At 37.4% G+C, this 17730-nt stretch overlaps 1 protein-coding gene across 4 annotated transcripts in view; it reads left to right on the top strand.

The window, feature by feature from the left end:
- The window catches only part of ppp6r2a (protein phosphatase 6, regulatory subunit 2a), a 190703-nt gene that overhangs the window by 133830 nt on the left and 39143 nt on the right, over nucleotides 1-17730 (top strand). For all 4 annotated transcript variants that reach the window (XM_039761531.1, XM_039761533.1, XM_039761532.1 and 1 more), the window contains 4 exons: nucleotides 5430-5494; nucleotides 9299-9414; nucleotides 13391-13476; nucleotides 17480-17560. In XM_039761531.1, coding sequence (XP_039617465.1) covers nucleotides 5430-5494; nucleotides 9299-9414; nucleotides 13391-13476; nucleotides 17480-17560 — 348 coding nt within the window. The remainder of the gene's footprint in view (nucleotides 1-5429; nucleotides 5495-9298; nucleotides 9415-13390; nucleotides 13477-17479; nucleotides 17561-17730) is intronic.

Raw genomic sequence — 17730 nt, forward strand, 5'->3', positions numbered from 1 at the left:
AAATGTTGTGTCTTTGTTTATCTATTGGATTTCTGTTTTTGTTTTTTTCTTTGTTTTTGTACTTTCTTGCTGCAAACAAATTTCCCCCTGGGATAATAAAGTCTACCTAAACCTAGGACAGAGGATACTGTATGCCCACGTTGTGCCTGTCCATGTATGCAGAGCAGTATGTGTTTAGTGTACATTTTTTCAGTTCCATGTACATATATTACTTGCAAATAAACTTTAGATGGAGATATTTTTTTAGTCGTGAATTGTTTCCTAACTATACTTTTTTTTATACTAAGCCATTGCAGAAGCAGTACAGAACTTAAATGATTAAACAAACAACATTTATTTGAAATACTTGGATCTATTCTTACATTTTCTAAACCTGCTTCATCCTGAGCAGTGTCATAGAAAAGTTGGAGCATATCCTAACGACATAAGGTGCAAGGCAAGAGCAATCTCTGGACATTGCGCCCATCCTTCGCAGGGAGTACACAGAGACATGCACACTAGGACCAATTAATGCAATACCAATCCAATTAACTGGCATGGTTTTGGAAATTGAGAAGAAATCAAAGCACCCAGCCTCCGTGTTGAGAGGAAGCAGCGTTACCACTGCACCGCCCTGTAATACTTTAACTATGTAAACAATATACATAGTGTTACTTTTTTTAATATTACTATATAATGAATATCTGCTGTAGAGTAGCAACTCATTTAGTGTGTCCTTTTCTGCCTTGCATTTTGAGGTAGGCAGCAGGTTCTCAAGTTTGCACAGTACAAGTGATACAGAAAATAGATTTATGTTATCACTCTCCCTACCACTTTGCCTGTTCTAATAACATATACAATGGAACCTCGGTTTATGAGTAACTTGGTTTACAAGTGTTTTGCAAGACAAACTAAATTTTTTAATAAATTTTGACTTGATAAACGAGTGATGTCTTGCAATACGAGCAGTATGGATACACTTTGTCTGCTGAGCATCATGTGATCACAACTGAGCTGATGGTTCTTCTCTCTCTCATGTCTCTCTCTCCTTATCTCTCTCGCTCACAGGCGTCTCTTTCTCCTTATCTTGCTCACTCGCTCTCATGTCTCTCTCTCTCTCTCTCTCTTCCTCTCCCTCTTCTCTTGAGGGCAATCGTCTCCTATTCTCCGTCTGAGTCTGTGTGCCTCGCTCATATAGTCAAAATCCGTAGGAGCGTATACTGTTTACTACAGCATTGTGACTGTGAGTGTGTGCCCGCGCACATGTGTGATGTGAAGTGTGAGTGCCCATCTTGCGCCCCAAAACACGAAGCTGAGTCTCAGTACTTTAGCAACACCAGCTTTATTCAGCTTGAAACAGCAACAGCACTATTATTTATTGTAGCGGGATCTTTATAATGTTCCTCGTATCACCCATCGACAGCAGGCGCTTATAGCATGTCTGCAATCTTTTTGGATACGCTTATACAGCGAACTGCTACAGCGCTGGGAGACTGCGATTGCGTTGGGTCACTCTTCCACATGTCGTCCCTTTGGGTGGAATCCCACATGAGTTTAGAAACTCACTCACACCAGCCATGATTCTTTTTAAAGGTAAAGTGCAGGTTAATTTGTTTTATGTATTTTTACTTTATATTTTGTATTAATCATTTTTATATGAATAGTTTTGGGTTGTGGAACAAATCATCTGAGTTTCCATTATTTCTTATGGGGAAATTCACTTTGATATACGAGTGCTTTGGATTGCGAGCACGTTTCTAGAACGAATTATGCTCGCAAACCGAGGTTCCACAGTATTTCTGTTGTACCAATATTGCATTACATGGATAGTCACATTCTTTAAGCATCAATTTTAGGCAGTTCAAAATAGCATTAAAGTATTATAATGTATTAAATGAAAAAATACATAAATTAATTACCCACTAGCTATGCCACCCTTCATTTATTTAACAGGCTTCATTAATAAAGGAGAGGTTGGCATAGAAAGGATTCAAACTTTCATCATATGATTTCAGTTTACAAAAGTAAGCAATTTGGAGTTATTTTTAAAATCTTTTATAAAGCTGCAGAGTATAAAAATAAATAATACTAGGTTCCGTTTCTGACCTTGACACTGCTTGCTAATGTTCATTGTATCCATGTGGATTTGTGAACATAATAGGAACTCAAGGACAGTTTTTACCAGAACAGGCCATTCAGCACAACCTAGCTTACAAGGCTCTATAAACTTCAGCAAAATATGATCAAGTTAAGATTATAAAGTCCCCTGAAGGGGTCCAGTGTGCTATGTTTGCACCCCCAGTGCCAGAACAGATTCACTGCATAGGTTACTCTTCCAGAAATGGACACTGAAGACACTTAGAGACTAGACAGACTCAACAGAGACTTAATCTTTACTCCAACTCCCCAAAGTACAACTATCTCCCAAGCTAAATATATGTGACAATGCTACTACTTGCTAACTTATGCAACTTATACAGTATATGGTTTTGCATGGGAAGAAAAACTTTCTAACATTTGTGCAAAATTTACTCATATCTACCTTTCATCAGTTCTCATTCTGAAGAATGAATTTTAAAGTAAGAGCAGACAGCTACTATTCTAATTCCATGTGTAATTTTAAATAATTCTATCTTGTGTCAAGAAAACAAACTACCAAAAGATCAAAAAAGAACCCCGATTAGGAGTGGTAGTACTCAAGGCCTAAAAACCAAAAGTTAATATTATGAACTTTTAAGAGTTCAAGTAGATAACCTGCAGATCAGGAAAGAAAATAGCTGGGCTGACAAAGTGGGGAAAGTATTAACCCTTGGAATAAGTCTGAAAAAGTCTGCTATCATGGGCTGCACCATGAGTGGGCAGGAGGAGGAGTATGGGGACCTACTGTAATCAAGGACTTTGTTAAATGGTGCAACTCAAACCACCTACAACTGAACACCAGCAAAACCAAGGAGCTGGTGGTGGATTTTAGGAGGCCCAGGCCCCTCCTGGACCCCGTCATTATCAGAGGCGACTGTGTGCAGAGGGTACAGACCTATAAATACCTGGTAGTGCAGCTGGATGATAAATTGGACTGGACTGCCAATACTGATGCTCTGTGTAAGAGAGGACAGATCCGACTTTACTTCCTTAGAAGGCTGACGTCCTTCAACATCTGCAATAAGACGCTGCAGATGTTCTATCAGACAGTTGTGGCGAGCTCCCTCTTCTACATGGTGGTGTAAAGGGGAGGCAGCATAAAGAAGAGGGATGCCTCATGCTTGGACAAACTGGTGAGGAAGGCGGGCTCTATTGTAGGCACGGAGCTAGACAGTTTGACATCAGTGGTAGAGCAACAGGCGCTGAGCAGGCTCCTGTCAATCATGGAGAATCCACTTCATCCACTGAACAGGATCATCTCCAGACAGAGGAGCAGCTTCAGAGACAGACTGCTGTCACTGTCCTGCTAAACTGATAGACTGAGGAGATCATTCCTCCCTCACACTATGCGACTCTTCAATTCCACCCCTTGAACGTTCACATTATACAATGATATTGACTATTATACCTGCCTCGCACTCTCCACCTTGCTTTTTTTTAATTTGCACTGCATTTGTATTTAATTAATATTGTTTTTTATCAGTATGCTGCTGCTGGAGTATGTGAATTTCCCCTTGGGGATTAATTAAGTATCTATCTATCTATCTATCTATCTATCTATCTATCTATCTATCTATCTATCTATCTATCTATCTATCTATCTATCTATCTATCTATCTATCTATCGGTATCTTTATTTTGAACGAGGAAAAATAATGAGAGTTTGTCATGTAGGTGTAAGTTACACTGTGGCAGCAAGTTTCCTTATAGGATAATTTTAAGAAATTTCAATCAGTTGCAGAAATCATTTGTAGTTAGCAGTCTTTCTGTTGCAGAGTGATGGACTAGATCTAAACTCTGCTTCTTAATATTTTGACATGCATTTATTTTTGTTTGTTGTGTGTTTTCTCCTAGTATATGTACAGTATAACTTTTTTAAATGTACTGCATTGGGAGCAGGATATATATGTCTTAACACTAGAATTACCAGAGCCTACGAAAAAATCCGTCCCACCTTAAATCGCTTCTTAAATCCTTTCACACCTCTCCGCCAGCGTCCTTTGTTTTCTAAATCTGCTGATAAAGAGAAGCTTGGAGCAGCCGGCTATTCCATCCCTCCACCAATTTAGAACATGCACGAACTTCTCCAAGCCCATGCCTTGATTGATTATCTGGGAGTGAAGTGGAGTTTTAGAGTGGAAATAATAGATCATTATTTGGAACACACGCTTTTCATGTCTGTTCCGTTTCTACAGTAATCTGTGTAAACACATTGTTAAAACAGAAACGTTTTTTATATTCTAGTAGTAGATGACAAAATGTAGGCATAAACTATATAATGTATGAAGCCTGAAGTCTAAATATCAAAGAAATATTTTCACAAAAGGTACAAACATAAGACAACAATTGCGATTTTATTCAAAAATATAGCTGCAGAAAAAAAAGCCGCCTTAACATGTGACATTGACACCCACTAATTACGACCCCCTCCGTGGCGCAATACATTCGGCTGCTGCCATGAATCAAAAGGTTGCGAGCTCGATTCTACAGTATTCCGTTTTGAGAAGTAAACTGCTCTTAGTCTTACTATTTTAGAATAAAAACATAACATTTGATTTCAGTCTGTAACAGCCGGTGTAATTTATGATCCTTATAAAAGTTAGCTTTTTTTTTTTTTTAAATTCACTTTTCATTCTGTCAGTTACGTTCAGAATCAATCCATACAACCCCATCTGACACGGCATTTTTCACATAAAGACGCGCTATAGCTCTGCAGTGTACCACGATGCATACTAACGCCCCCCCGAAAGGGTTCTGACATACAGACGCTGGCGAAGCTGCCTTCTTCGTATCTCACCGTCACTTGATTTTCTTTTTTATTCAGTTTTATTGAGTGTTCCTGCCAGTCCCCACATGTTGCTGTATGCTGTTTCTTTTGTACTCCAGGACATGCAGAGGAGAGAATGGTAAAGAGCAGTAACTTCGGCGCTATATGCAATCATCAGACACTCCCCATTTGCCCGTGTCGCAGGTTCTGGTAATTCTAGTGTTAATAGAGCAGAGCAGGTGTGTTTTCTACATCTGGAAGAACTAGTAAAGTCTTTTTATGATGGTGGTAGCAGTTTTTAACTTTTTGGACTATTTTATATGAAACACTTTTTATTGATGTATTCTAAAGTATTTTAGATTAAAATTTCAAAATACATGACATTGTTATTCAAAATCTGTTTATATAACTTAGCGAAATGTAGCTTTTAAGTAATTTTCCATCTTAAATTACTATCTACTGAAACATTTTACTCTGATAATGATCTGGAACACATTAATTTAGTTAGCGATATTCTGATCTTATGTTGATTTGTTTTTTGTAGCTTTTTCAGAACTGCCGGTTGGTTCAAAGGATACTTGATGCTTGGGAAGAAAATGACAGAATACAGTAAGAATTTTTTATAGTCATTTATAGTTTAAACCAGTAGTTTGTCAAAAATTCATACTCCTAATTTTTTTAAAACTTTAAAAATTCTTTAGAGGAAAGATCAAAATACAGTTTTCAGTTATATACTGTACAGTATATTATACTTTATTGTCTACAAAATTAAAGGCATATTTATTGTGCAGCATGCATGATGTTCATTGAGACCAGGTTAGTAATTTACAATTTGAATGCTAACTTTTCAATACCATTGAACCCGTGTCATTCAGTAGTGCAGTCAATTGCATGCAAAGTAATAGCAGTACGTTAATTCGCATTTACAAATGTGTTTGACTTGTAACCATTGCAAGTCAGTTTTTTTTTAAGTATAGTAAATCACTAAATAACTTGGACTATTTACAAAATGATCATATGCTTGTCTCCATAAATATTTTGCCATTTATCACTTTTCATCTCACAGCAACTAAAGAGTTTCAGCCACTGGAACTGTGATATTAGTTGTAATTTCTGTGATGATGCCAGTCCCCTGCATATTCCCTCTTCCCACATGGGAGTCAGCTGAACCAACACCGTCGATAGTTATGACCGAGACGAGCTGACAAATGAGGACAATTCACTGATGATGGCAGAAGATGGTGGAAAAAGTGTTCAAGTGCTTTTATTAAAAAACAGTCAACACAAAAGTAAAATGAAAAAAGTGTCCATAGTGCAGTGTTCTAAAAACAGTACATAAATACATCCAGAAAAAATCATTGTGAAAAGTGGGGATAAAAATCAATAAATAAATCCACTAAAAATCAGAGGTTAAAATGCAGACTAACTTTTCCTGATCTCAGCCCACCTCCTTCTAATTCTCCCTGGCTCACCCACTGCTCGCATAGCTGGCAGAGACTCAGTAGCCATTAGATCCTTTTGGCCGACCTCAATCTTGGCTGCCTCCAGGCATCACGGCCAGACCGTTCGAAGTTGGCTCTCCTCCCTACTTCCTTTGCGCTCACGTGGTCGCACCTCGGAAGCCTAGGGAGGGCACCTGCCTTGCTTGCCACACTCCACCCGAATGTATAGTGGGGTGAACTAGCCCCTAGAGCGCCACAGACAATGCTATTTCGCGGGGCTCCAGCTCGAACTGCTTAACTCCTTTCAGGTGGCCAGATCGTCCCTCTAAGACTACCTTTCACGTCTTTTAACGTTGTTCTGTCTTTTTTCTTTTCTTTGATTTCCTCTCGTCTTTGATTCCTCCCCCCTTTTGTGCTAGCCAGTATATATACACACTTGTCTCTGTGGGTGCAGCGCCTTAATCACAAGCTGCAGGAAGCCAATGAAGCAATTGAGAACTAACTTGCCCCAACTACCTCATTAACTCCCTGCGGTCGTGCAGTTGTGCCCACGGAGAGTGACACAGCTTTATGGATTTAAAACCGGCCCTATTTTTTTTGAAGCCTTGGACACGCTATACCACAATTTCCAGTTACTTATTAAAAAGAAGTTGAATGCATCAGGGCTAATACCTATAACACTATCGCAACAACACTGCAGCACCACCAAAACAGAATCTTACTGACAAGATGAGTACACAAATGATGCATTCTAAAGAAGAATGATTTATTTTCACTTGTAAATAGTATAGTGCTATGTTAATGCTACAGGTTGCCATCTTGCTGCTAAAAAAAACAAATACAGTTTAGAGTTAATTACATATCATATATCACATGCCACACTCCAAATATAATAGTCATCAGTTGTCTCGTTTTGCATCTCATTATTGTTTGGATGCTGGCTAATAAGAAACAATGGTTAAAAAGAACTTAATGAAAATAAGGGCAAAATATGTTCCATCATCAGTAGAAGAAAAGGTTACTAATTAGGGAAATGGCTGAAGCAAAAGATTTTACCCACTGCAACCATCCAGGATCTGAGTTTGACACCTTTTTAAGGATGTTCAGGCCTTCCAAACAACTCAATAAGTGCTTTGTGGCAAGCCATTATGTCAGCTAACAAAAGAATAGCCCTATATGCCACTGTAAATAACTTACAGTCAATATGTTGTGTTTTATGGAAATGACATAGGATAGGAAAACATAGATGCCTGTTTATAATCATAACATTAGTATTCTGTTCAGGAAATAAAAAAAATAATAATTTGTATATGTTACTACGATAAACCAAAATATTAAAGCACTATTGTGTCACATATTAAAGTATAAAACACAATGTTTATATTTTATAAACTACTCTGTACCACACCATAGTGCATTTATTTTGTTTATCATAAGTATTCATGAAAAGTTGTTACTTCAGCCATGACTAAATGTATGTTTTTTGAGGTATCTTTTATATATTCAGTATTTTTAACAGAATTTGCAGATTTTTGGGGGGGTTGTCTTAAGTATAATTAGCCATACAACTGATACTGATGCTACAATTGCATCTTTCTGTCTTTGCTTATAATTGACAAGTAACAAGTGGTCCACCTGCATATAAGGTTTTTGTTGAAGAGTGGAAAAGTATTAGTTCCATGATGACATGTACATATGAACAAAGCTTTAAACATATAAATCTTCAGAAAAGGTGGATCCTTTTGGCAGTTCTAGTTAAGAACCACATCTGGTCTTGCTGTGCAGATAGACAAATGAAATGGCTTTTACCTTTGATTGAATATGTTGTATGCTCAAGAGACAGCAGACATGTTAATTACAATAATTTCATTTGTGTTATCTTTGCCTCATGAATTGCCATGCTGTTATTTAAGCTGTTAAGTTATAAGAATCTAAACTGCTTGGTACCAGATGACTTGAGGGCAGTCATAATTGCTTTAATTTTTGAGCCACAGCACTCCTTCCTTTCCTACTGGATAATAAAAGTTTAAGGTTAGATAAGAGTGATTCTTGGGTCACTAATTATTTTGTCACATTTCCTCTGTCTTGCATTGAGGGGAGAATTCTCTGAAGTGTTAATTCCTCATTACTAAGACCCTTTTCTCTCTGCTGGTAGAATTTGAAGTTGCAGTGATGTTTCTCCTGCAACCCATAATCACCATCTTAGTTTTAAGGCAAGTCTTATTTTATTCACAATGTTTGTTCATTGATTTCTCTTTGAGAATCTGTCCTATTTAAATCTTTAACCTTTTTGACTTCTTCTTTTGCTTTGGACTTCATCATTACTTCTTCCCTGTGCTTTTCTTCAACGTGGGTTGTATACTGACAATCCCCTTTTCGCAGCATTTTATTTTTTCTTAGATAATAATCTCCTTTTTTCAGGCAAACTTTAAGCTGTGCTGCTAGTATTATTTGCACTCCCTTTGCTCCAGAGTATAAGCAGTAGTAAAATAATGAGTATCTCAAAGTGAAACACAACATTAATCTGTAGGGATCTACAGTACAGTAACTAGGTCTACTGTGTTGTCACAGTATATATATATATACCTTTCACAGGTACCCAATGTTGCTACTTCAAAATCATAACTGATACACTGATTTAACAAGGTAGTCGACACCACTTCTGAAACAATATCAATAACTCCAAAAGTGTTCCTGGTTTCAAATAAATTGGCATACAGTATAATTGAAAGGATATTTTACATTATACAGATAAGATCAAATTAATCAAAATAATGCCATGTGCATTGACATAATTGCCATCCACGTTTTTGCATGAAGTAATGTCGTTGAGCAACTTGCCTTCATTTTTATTCTATGCTTTTTCTAAGCAGTACAGAACCCACACAAAAAGAAAATGTCTTTCTTTTTGTTATGATGTATCTTGGCAGATGCTGTTAATCCTTCTTATGATATTTTTTGTGTGTTCTAGATTGGAAGGAGGAATGAGAAGAGGATACATGGGCCATCTTACAAGAATAGCAAATATTGTAGTACAAAACTTGGAGAAAGGGCCTATTCAAGCACAAATCAGTGATCTCATCAAAGGTATTTTTATTTTCTAGCTTGGAAAGTGTATCCCTTCATTTGTATAGTTTTATTGATATGGATGTTTTAGATCCCTTTGAACTGTGCTTTAACTCCACTTTCACAACCTAATTATCAAAGCTGCAATGTACTGATTCACACCTTCCATCTTAACTCTGTTCCACAAGCTTTATTGAATGTTTTGAAAAAAATGATAAAGGTGGTTTACTGTTTGTATTTATTTTGTAAGAAATGCAGGAGTGTTGATCAAAATAATGTTAAATATCCTTTTTCATAAAATTTAGCTTCAAGGAAAGACAGACAAGTAATACTTGAATCTTTTCACAGCAAATATTCTAAAGCAGTAGCAGGACATTTCTTCAAAACAGTGAGCTGAAAATGTCAGTGATATAAAACCAAATACCATTTTGTTGTGAACTGTTTCTGTTTTTAATTTTTGTTTGCCTCTGGTGTAGGGATTGTGGATTCATAGATTATCTGGTTTATTTTCTAATTTGAACTTTATTTTATATTGATAAAAATCATTTGCAACATTTTGGACACTGTTTTGTTTTTCATTACAGGCAGGTCCTAATTGATGGGGCTTGGCTTTTAAAAGTCATGACCTCCAGGGGTTAATTTGCGAAGGGTTAAAAGGTCATCTTGGTGGCCATTTTGGCATCCAAGTTTGCAAATAAGAAAAAAGCTATTTCTATATTTTTAAAGTAATTTTTTAAAAACCTTTGACAATGATATTTTCACTGTTTTCTGCTTTGTGCCTAATAAAAGATCTCTAGGCTTTCAATTCTGGGACATTTTGTTTTGACTACATCTTGTTTCCTACGCCATCTCTTTAAAATACCATCTCATCCATTTGAACTAGGGCATATATCACCAGATCTACACCTATTTGAGAGTTGCTCATGTGATATATTTTCACTGTCATCACCAAAACATCATATGTTCTCCTGAAAGAATCATGTTACATTCCTTGTAGAATCTATGCCAAAGATACTGCATATACATAGGACAGGTTGTTACGTTGCATTGTTAAAAGTAATATCTTGGGGACTTTTAGATCGTGACTCAACTGTAAAGTTTAGGATAGTGTGGCTTGTTCTCATTTATTTATTAAATATTAATTATGCTAGTAAGGCCTACAGTACATACTAACTTAACAACAACATTATTTATTTATATAGCACATTTTCATACAAAAAATGTAGCTCAAAGTGCTTTACAAAATGAAGAATAGAAAAATAAAAGACACAGTAAGAAAATAACATAAGTCAACATTAATTAACATAGAATAAGTAAGGTCCGATGGCCAGGGTGGACAGAAAAAAAAAAAACAGCTGGAGAAAAAAAATAAAATCTGTAGGGGTACCAGACCACGAGACAGCCCAGTCCCCTCTGGGCAATCTACCTAACATAAGTGAAACAGTCCTCTTTGTATTTAGAGTTCTCACGGAAGGACTTGATGATGATGGTCACGTAGACTTCTGGCTTTCAGTCCATCAATGTTGGAGCATCATGATGCTTTGAGTAGGTGGTGCTGATGCAGGCTGCCACCACAAAGAAACCAGAAAAAGAAACAGAAGAGAGAGTAGGGGTCAGTACGGATTTTAGAGCCACTATGAATAGTTATTATGATGAATTGAACATGCAGAGTATCCGGATTAAGTTAAAGTGAAGTTAGGAGAAGGCCATGTTAAAGTAATGTGTTTTCAGCAGTGTTTTAAAGTGCTCTACTATATTAGCCTGGCGAATTCCTATTGCTATTCCTATTCCTAACTTAGTCTATGATTTAAACACAACTTGTTGCATGTTCTGGATATGATGGTAAACTGCATCCTCCAACTTGCAGGGAAAACATGGGGGTTTGTGGCAATTGCTGTATGTATCGTGTAAAACATTTGCTATGGTGCATGCGGTCGTGCATCGTAACCGAAAACTAGTTTTTTAAAGACTGCTTACTTCATTGTGTTTTAACCTCAGTTGTAAAGGAATGTTTTAAGGATCCCATGGGATACCCCTCACAAACCGTTTTACATACTGCATATGGCGATTCACCTGCGTGCACCATAGGTGTCTCACTTGTTGGCGGCTTAGTGAATCCATGCCTCTTCCGGCGTGCTTTCCATGGTTGTCTTGCCTTTCCATGGGTGTCTTGCCTTAGTGAATTATATATATAGATGTTAGGGAACTTTGCTGAACTCTGCGAAATGCAGAGAATGACATGATTTTTTAATTGTCTTTGGGGGCTATGGAAGTGTCTGCCAACTATGCTGGACTGATTATTGTGGCCAAAAATGTAACGTTAGCTGTGAGGCAGAAGTGCTAACCAGTGCCTCCCGATAGCAGTGCCTTCAGTAACAAAAGATGTAGCTCCCGGGAGCTTCGTCCTGCTCCCGACTCTAGTTCCCTGATTGGAGTGAGGCAGCCCCTTTTATTCCCACCCGGATGTGCTCCAAGTGCCTGATGACATTCTTCCAGCAGCACTTCCTGGTGTGACAGAAGTGCTGCCCTTGCACCTGGAAGCACTCCGAGTGTCGCTTGTAGGATCTTCCCCCACCTTCCCCAGTGTGATGGAAGTGTCGATCTCCTGGGCTCCATGATGCTCGGGGAGCCCCCTGGTGGTGGCCACGGGATCCATTGGGCTTGAGCCTCCTTGCTCTTTCCCTGTGGTCCCCTCAACACGCAGGGCGGTTGCCCCCTCGTGGCCCGGGGGACATAAAGACCACCTCCCGGTCCTTCCAGGCGTCCCGGCAGGGTATGACCCCCCAGCCTCCTGTGACAGTGTCCAGAAAAGTATTCACTGAACAAGGTCACTGGCAAACATATTTGCACCAGCTTCTAGTTTCATAAGAACTTTACTGCAATCCTGTTTTAAGTTGTACGCATTTTTTTTTCATTTTCTTAATTTTGTTTTCATATCCTGAATATTTGTACTAAGATATTTCACTATTTTGTGATGAGCAGCTGCAGATTTGCATTTTATTTGTGGATTATTTTTAATTTTCTGCTATGGATTGTTTTCCAGTTACAGGTAGCTTCATTGTGTTCTTCACAAGAGTAGTTCTTTATTTGAAAACCTCTCCTATGTAAATCATTACAAACAGAGTAATCAACTAGTACTTTTTGCTCAGAAATTTAGTACAAAATAATCAGCAATTAAATCAAATACTTACTTTATATTGATATCATATACATACACTACTTCTGAATTGCAAAAATGAATATTTTGTAAAACCAGCAGCTTTTTCATTTGGTACTGGACATACTTGGTAAATGTTTATTTCACATTTGAACTAGTGACCTGAGGGCACCATTGTAAGACATTAAGGGAGATGTGTATGTGTGTGGGGTTTTTTTTAATTAAATAAAGCTTTGTTTTAAAAATCAAATGAATAGAGCCAAAGTTCATATGCCATAACTGTGAAAAATAAGTAACTTCAAAAAATGTTTTTCTTTGGTTAGCCTTTTTTAACTCTAGACTGTTAGTTATGTACATCAAATAAAACTGTCTTTTTATACGTATGTTTTGGTTCTGTGCACCAGTATTTGCTAAAATTTTCATTACATTTCAAGTGTATTCCTGAATCTGAGATTAGAGGGCTGTCCAAGACATAATTTATTTTAGTTAATACTCCTTTTGTTCAAGTCAGGTCCCTCAAAAATTCACACATCTATACCAGTTCCTCTCCTTTTAGCAAAGGGACTTAGAAACTGAAGTTCTGTCCAAACTGATTCACTTTTCATTTATGTATACTGTCAGCTGCTTTTGATAGGTGATACATCCCTAAATCCCTGGGTGAATGCAAACAGCAAGGTAATTTTTGTGCTACTTTTCTGTAAAAGAAGGAAAGGAAAGTATTGTGTAGAAATTGTAACAATTTTTATAACTATCATTACATTGCTTGAAATATGTTTTGGTTTCATAAATTGAAAATATTTCTAGTTTTACATTTTACTAATAATGTTTACTTTATTTCAGAACTTCCTGAGGACTGCAGAGGTCGTTGGGAAACATTTGTTTTAGAGACTCTTACGGAGACAAATCAGAGAAACACTGTTGACTTGGTGAGATTTGTGAACATTAAAACATTTATCACTATTCTTTATGTTGGTAATTGTAAAACATTTGATGCCTAACAATAGTAATTTGTAAGCTGAATGTTAATTGATTTTATAGTCTGCTACAGATAAAGTAATTTCTGTAGCAATAGAACAGACTGTGAAGACTATTTCTTATGCCTCCCTACTAACTTCAAACTGCTCTGGTCAACACTTCTGTCACTATCACATAAAGCAAAGGACTCGGAACAGATCACTGGTGCAACTCCTCTTTCACCTCAGCCTTTCACTGTCCTTATCTGCTGTCTTGTCCATTGTTTCCGTTACCTCTTACATTAACATCCCTGTAGACACTAAGCATTCGTCCATACCTAACTTTCTCAATGACCATCTCACTAACACTAACTGCATCATGTCAGGCACCTTCTCCAGATCTTTAAGCGTATAATGAAGCTTCTTTCCCTTTCACCAGGTAATTTTCCTACATTTGCCTAACAAAGCTCACACATGTTGTTGCCATGCCAGGCATAAAAACAAACTGTGTTTTCCTACCTGTCACCTTTTCCCAGATTGCCTTCTTTAGTTCTTTCTCACCAAACTTCATTGCCCGCTCAACAAGCTCCATCTCTCACAATTACCCACACTCCGTTGGATCACCCTTTTGTTTGTTTACTGTAATGAGCACTCTTCTTTTCTAGTAATCAGAAATTCATTCTTCATACACAATCATGTTGCACACGTCTGTCAACCATTTAACTCCAGGACCTTCTCCTATTTTCAGGGCTTTCAGCACCATTCCAGTTGCTCTACCCGTCTCATCTCTTTCAGACCATTTGAAGCCTTTGATTTTTATTTACAACAAAAGTTATCCTGTTTGTCCTCCTCATTTAGAAACTCTATATTCTTTCAGGTATCCTTAATCTTATTGCAGTCAACAAAGATGTTCCTCCAACATTTTCCAAGCAATACACACCTACTATATGCTACAATCCTGAATGCATTTCTCTTTCTTTCCTCAATGTGCAGCTCACCTGCAAACTCCCACCCCTTGGCTTCTTGAACTCTTGCAATTGCTTTTCAGCCATTTCGCTGTGCTTCTTTATAGAATGATTTGCCACCTTCTACCACTGTTCTGTGTCACTCCATATAACATCTACTGTTTACCTCAACATTTCACCATGGTTTCTTGTGTCACAGTAGTCCCTTTGTCCAAATGCAAACATCGGTTTTTTTTTCAACTAGACATTCTTCATCGCTTCTCATATGCCATTTTCTTCTAAATGGTCTAAAACATTTTTCACTTACAATCAGCATTTTAGTCAATTTTCTTTTCACTGACTTTTCCATCAACTGTTAGCCCCTCAGTCTTTATACATATCTATTCTTACAATTCTTGCCTCCGACTAAAAGATCTCCCACAACCAATAGATATCGTAATACACAAACATCTCCAAACCTTCACATTTTTCATTATGCCTTAATCATCTTTTCTTACCTGCATATAGTGTCATACTCCTTATACCATCAGATTCATATATCGCCAACTTGTTTTCTTCCTTCTTAAACATGATGTTGTACTCAGCCATTTCCATCACATCACCAAATTCTAGAATCATCTCACTATTACTCTTCATTATACACAAGATAAAGCCCCCATGAACTATTTCACAAACCTCAACATTGGTTCCAACAAGTCAATTCAAGTTGCCACTCATTAAAATCACCTCCCCTGAGGCATTCTTGATATCATAGCCATCAGCCAGTCCCAAAACTCATCTTTCACTTCATTTCTTCTGCCTACCTGTGGGGCAGCATTTAACTCCACTCATTTTTCTGTCCATTTTTTGTAAAAAATATATTGTCATCACTACTGCCCTCTCAGAATAACTTTCATTATTCCCACCAAGCATTCACCCACCTATATTTTTTCATTGCTTCTCCTGTATGTAGTGTATATCTTATCTCACTGTGTTCAGCACTTCTACCACCACACCCAGTTTTCCCATCATACCCTCAGTATTCCAAATCACAGTCTTGACACTCTCTCTTCACACCTCTAACTCATCATTTCTGATTTATCTCCCTTTCCACTAATTTAGCCTCTCCACAGTGCCTCAGATCTAGGGCTCTCATCATCTGTGTTTTGGTTAGGGTCCCCTCCTCTCTGTTTGACAAGGGCAAATGGAGGCAAGCAAGGGCTACTATGACTATATCCTGCTCAGGATTTGTAACTTTTATCTTTTCATCTCAAGATCAAGGAGTTATTGGAGCAGAAATGTTTGATGCCCTTCCTGGTACCAACATCTTTTAGACATATTTTGTGACATGCAAGAGGAACAAAGGCCTTATTCTAATCCCAAGGTTGGAGGGGGAATATTGTATTAAAAAACATTTAAAATAGTTCTGGTCATTAGATACATCAAACTGAAATAACTTAATTCTATGAGAATTTTAGGAACGTTAAAGATAATATACTTTCTGTGATGGAAAGTTTTTTTTTTGTTCTTTATTTCGTCTTATACAATTTCTTGTATTAGGAATTTGTTAGTTTTCACATATCCCTTGGGGTCAGAGCGCAGTGTCAGCGTACAGCACCCCTGGAACAATTGAAGGTTAAGGGCCTTGCTCAAGGGCCCAGCAGAGTAGGATCTCTTTTGGCAGTGACAGGGATTCGAACCGGCAACCTTCAGGATACCAGCACAGATCCATAGCCTCAGAGCCACCACTCCGCCCAAGATTTTGTTGGAGAGAAAAATAACTTGAAATTGTAACATAATGGCAAACATACAGTAGGTGATATGCATGTGAGACATGATGTCAATTGCACACAAACTGTAGAATTTTTATTTTCTAGCAATGCTAGAAAATTTACCCTGGTAAAACTGAGTTGAAAAATCAGTACTAGAAGCATTAGAGTTAATACATTTCAGATTGCTTATAAAGGACCAAAACTTGACCTGTTAGTTTAACTGGTAGCCTACAGTGACAGTGATGGCCTAATCATAATCTTACCAAAACAGCCACATAAACATGTTGTATATATTGTCACAAATACCGAGGTGGAAACTGTGGGACATGCATCATATATTTTAGCGTAACAACATTTGTTTGATAGTGACAAATCATACTTTGTAAAGTCTAACACCCCTATTCTTACTTTCCCTCTGTTATGTGCCACAAACAATTAAATAAAAAAACATACCCTGCAACTAGAGTATTCTTGTGCTTCCAACTGTCTCGCTGTTGTGCGGGTTCTCTATCTGTCTGTGTGATCCTCCAAAGACCTGGTGCTATCTTCTGCATGGAGTTTTTGTTTATTCTCCGAAAGTTTCCACCTGTATTCTTGAATCTTCCCCTTGCTTGTAGAATGTAGCAGAAATTTTGCTGAAACTCCATTGTGGAAAGAGGTTGCTGTTCCTTAGGCATTATGCCGCCTCCACCTCTTCGTGGCAGTCTGTGTCTATTACAATATTTATTCAGATCCTTAAAATAAACTGACTACAATTTTTTGCAATGGAAATATAGTGATCATGTTTAAACGTTACCCCATGGTTCCTGTTTCAGTGCTACCATATACAGAGGACATAACATTAGTAATTGGTCAGTGTAACTTTAGTGAACCAGGATTGAACATGAGAAGTGGTGTCATCAGTAAGTTCAAAGATGGTAGCCAGCGGTTTTAATGAAAGGATTAATGTAAAGCAATTTGGGAAACTTCTAGATTTTGACTTTAGCAGTGAAGAAGATCTATACAGCAGCAGCTTACAAACACAGAGTGGAACTGAAAACTACCTTTTGTAAAATAACATTGCGCCTCCATAAGGAATTTTAGGAGTGTACCGAAGACTAGAAATAATTTTTGAATTTGAATCTTGGTGGTATTACAGTTTTAAGATGGCCAAAGAAAAAGAATAATTTAAAAAAAATGGAATAGTAAAATCCGTCTATCCATTTTGTACATGGCCACAGTGTATTTATTTCTGAATGTCAGTACCTTTCTGTATTTCAGGTGAGCACACATAACTTACATTCTTCCAGTGAGGATGATGATATTGAAAGCACTTTCACCAACGAATTGTCACTTCAGCAGGTATGAGGTTAATGATCATAAAGAATTTAATATTTTTAATTTTTGAGGTAAAATTTTTTTGTCTATATTTAATCTTTAATTTGTCCCATATCTTTGCTTTGTAAAAGAGAACTAAAAGCTTTAAAACTTAATTGAATATGCTCACCTTGAAGTGGAAAATATAACATGGA

The sequence above is a fragment of the Polypterus senegalus genome, chromosome 8 (assembly GCF_016835505.1).
Source record: "Polypterus senegalus isolate Bchr_013 chromosome 8, ASM1683550v1, whole genome shotgun sequence".
Taxonomy (NCBI): domain Eukaryota; kingdom Metazoa; phylum Chordata; class Cladistia; order Polypteriformes; family Polypteridae; genus Polypterus; species Polypterus senegalus.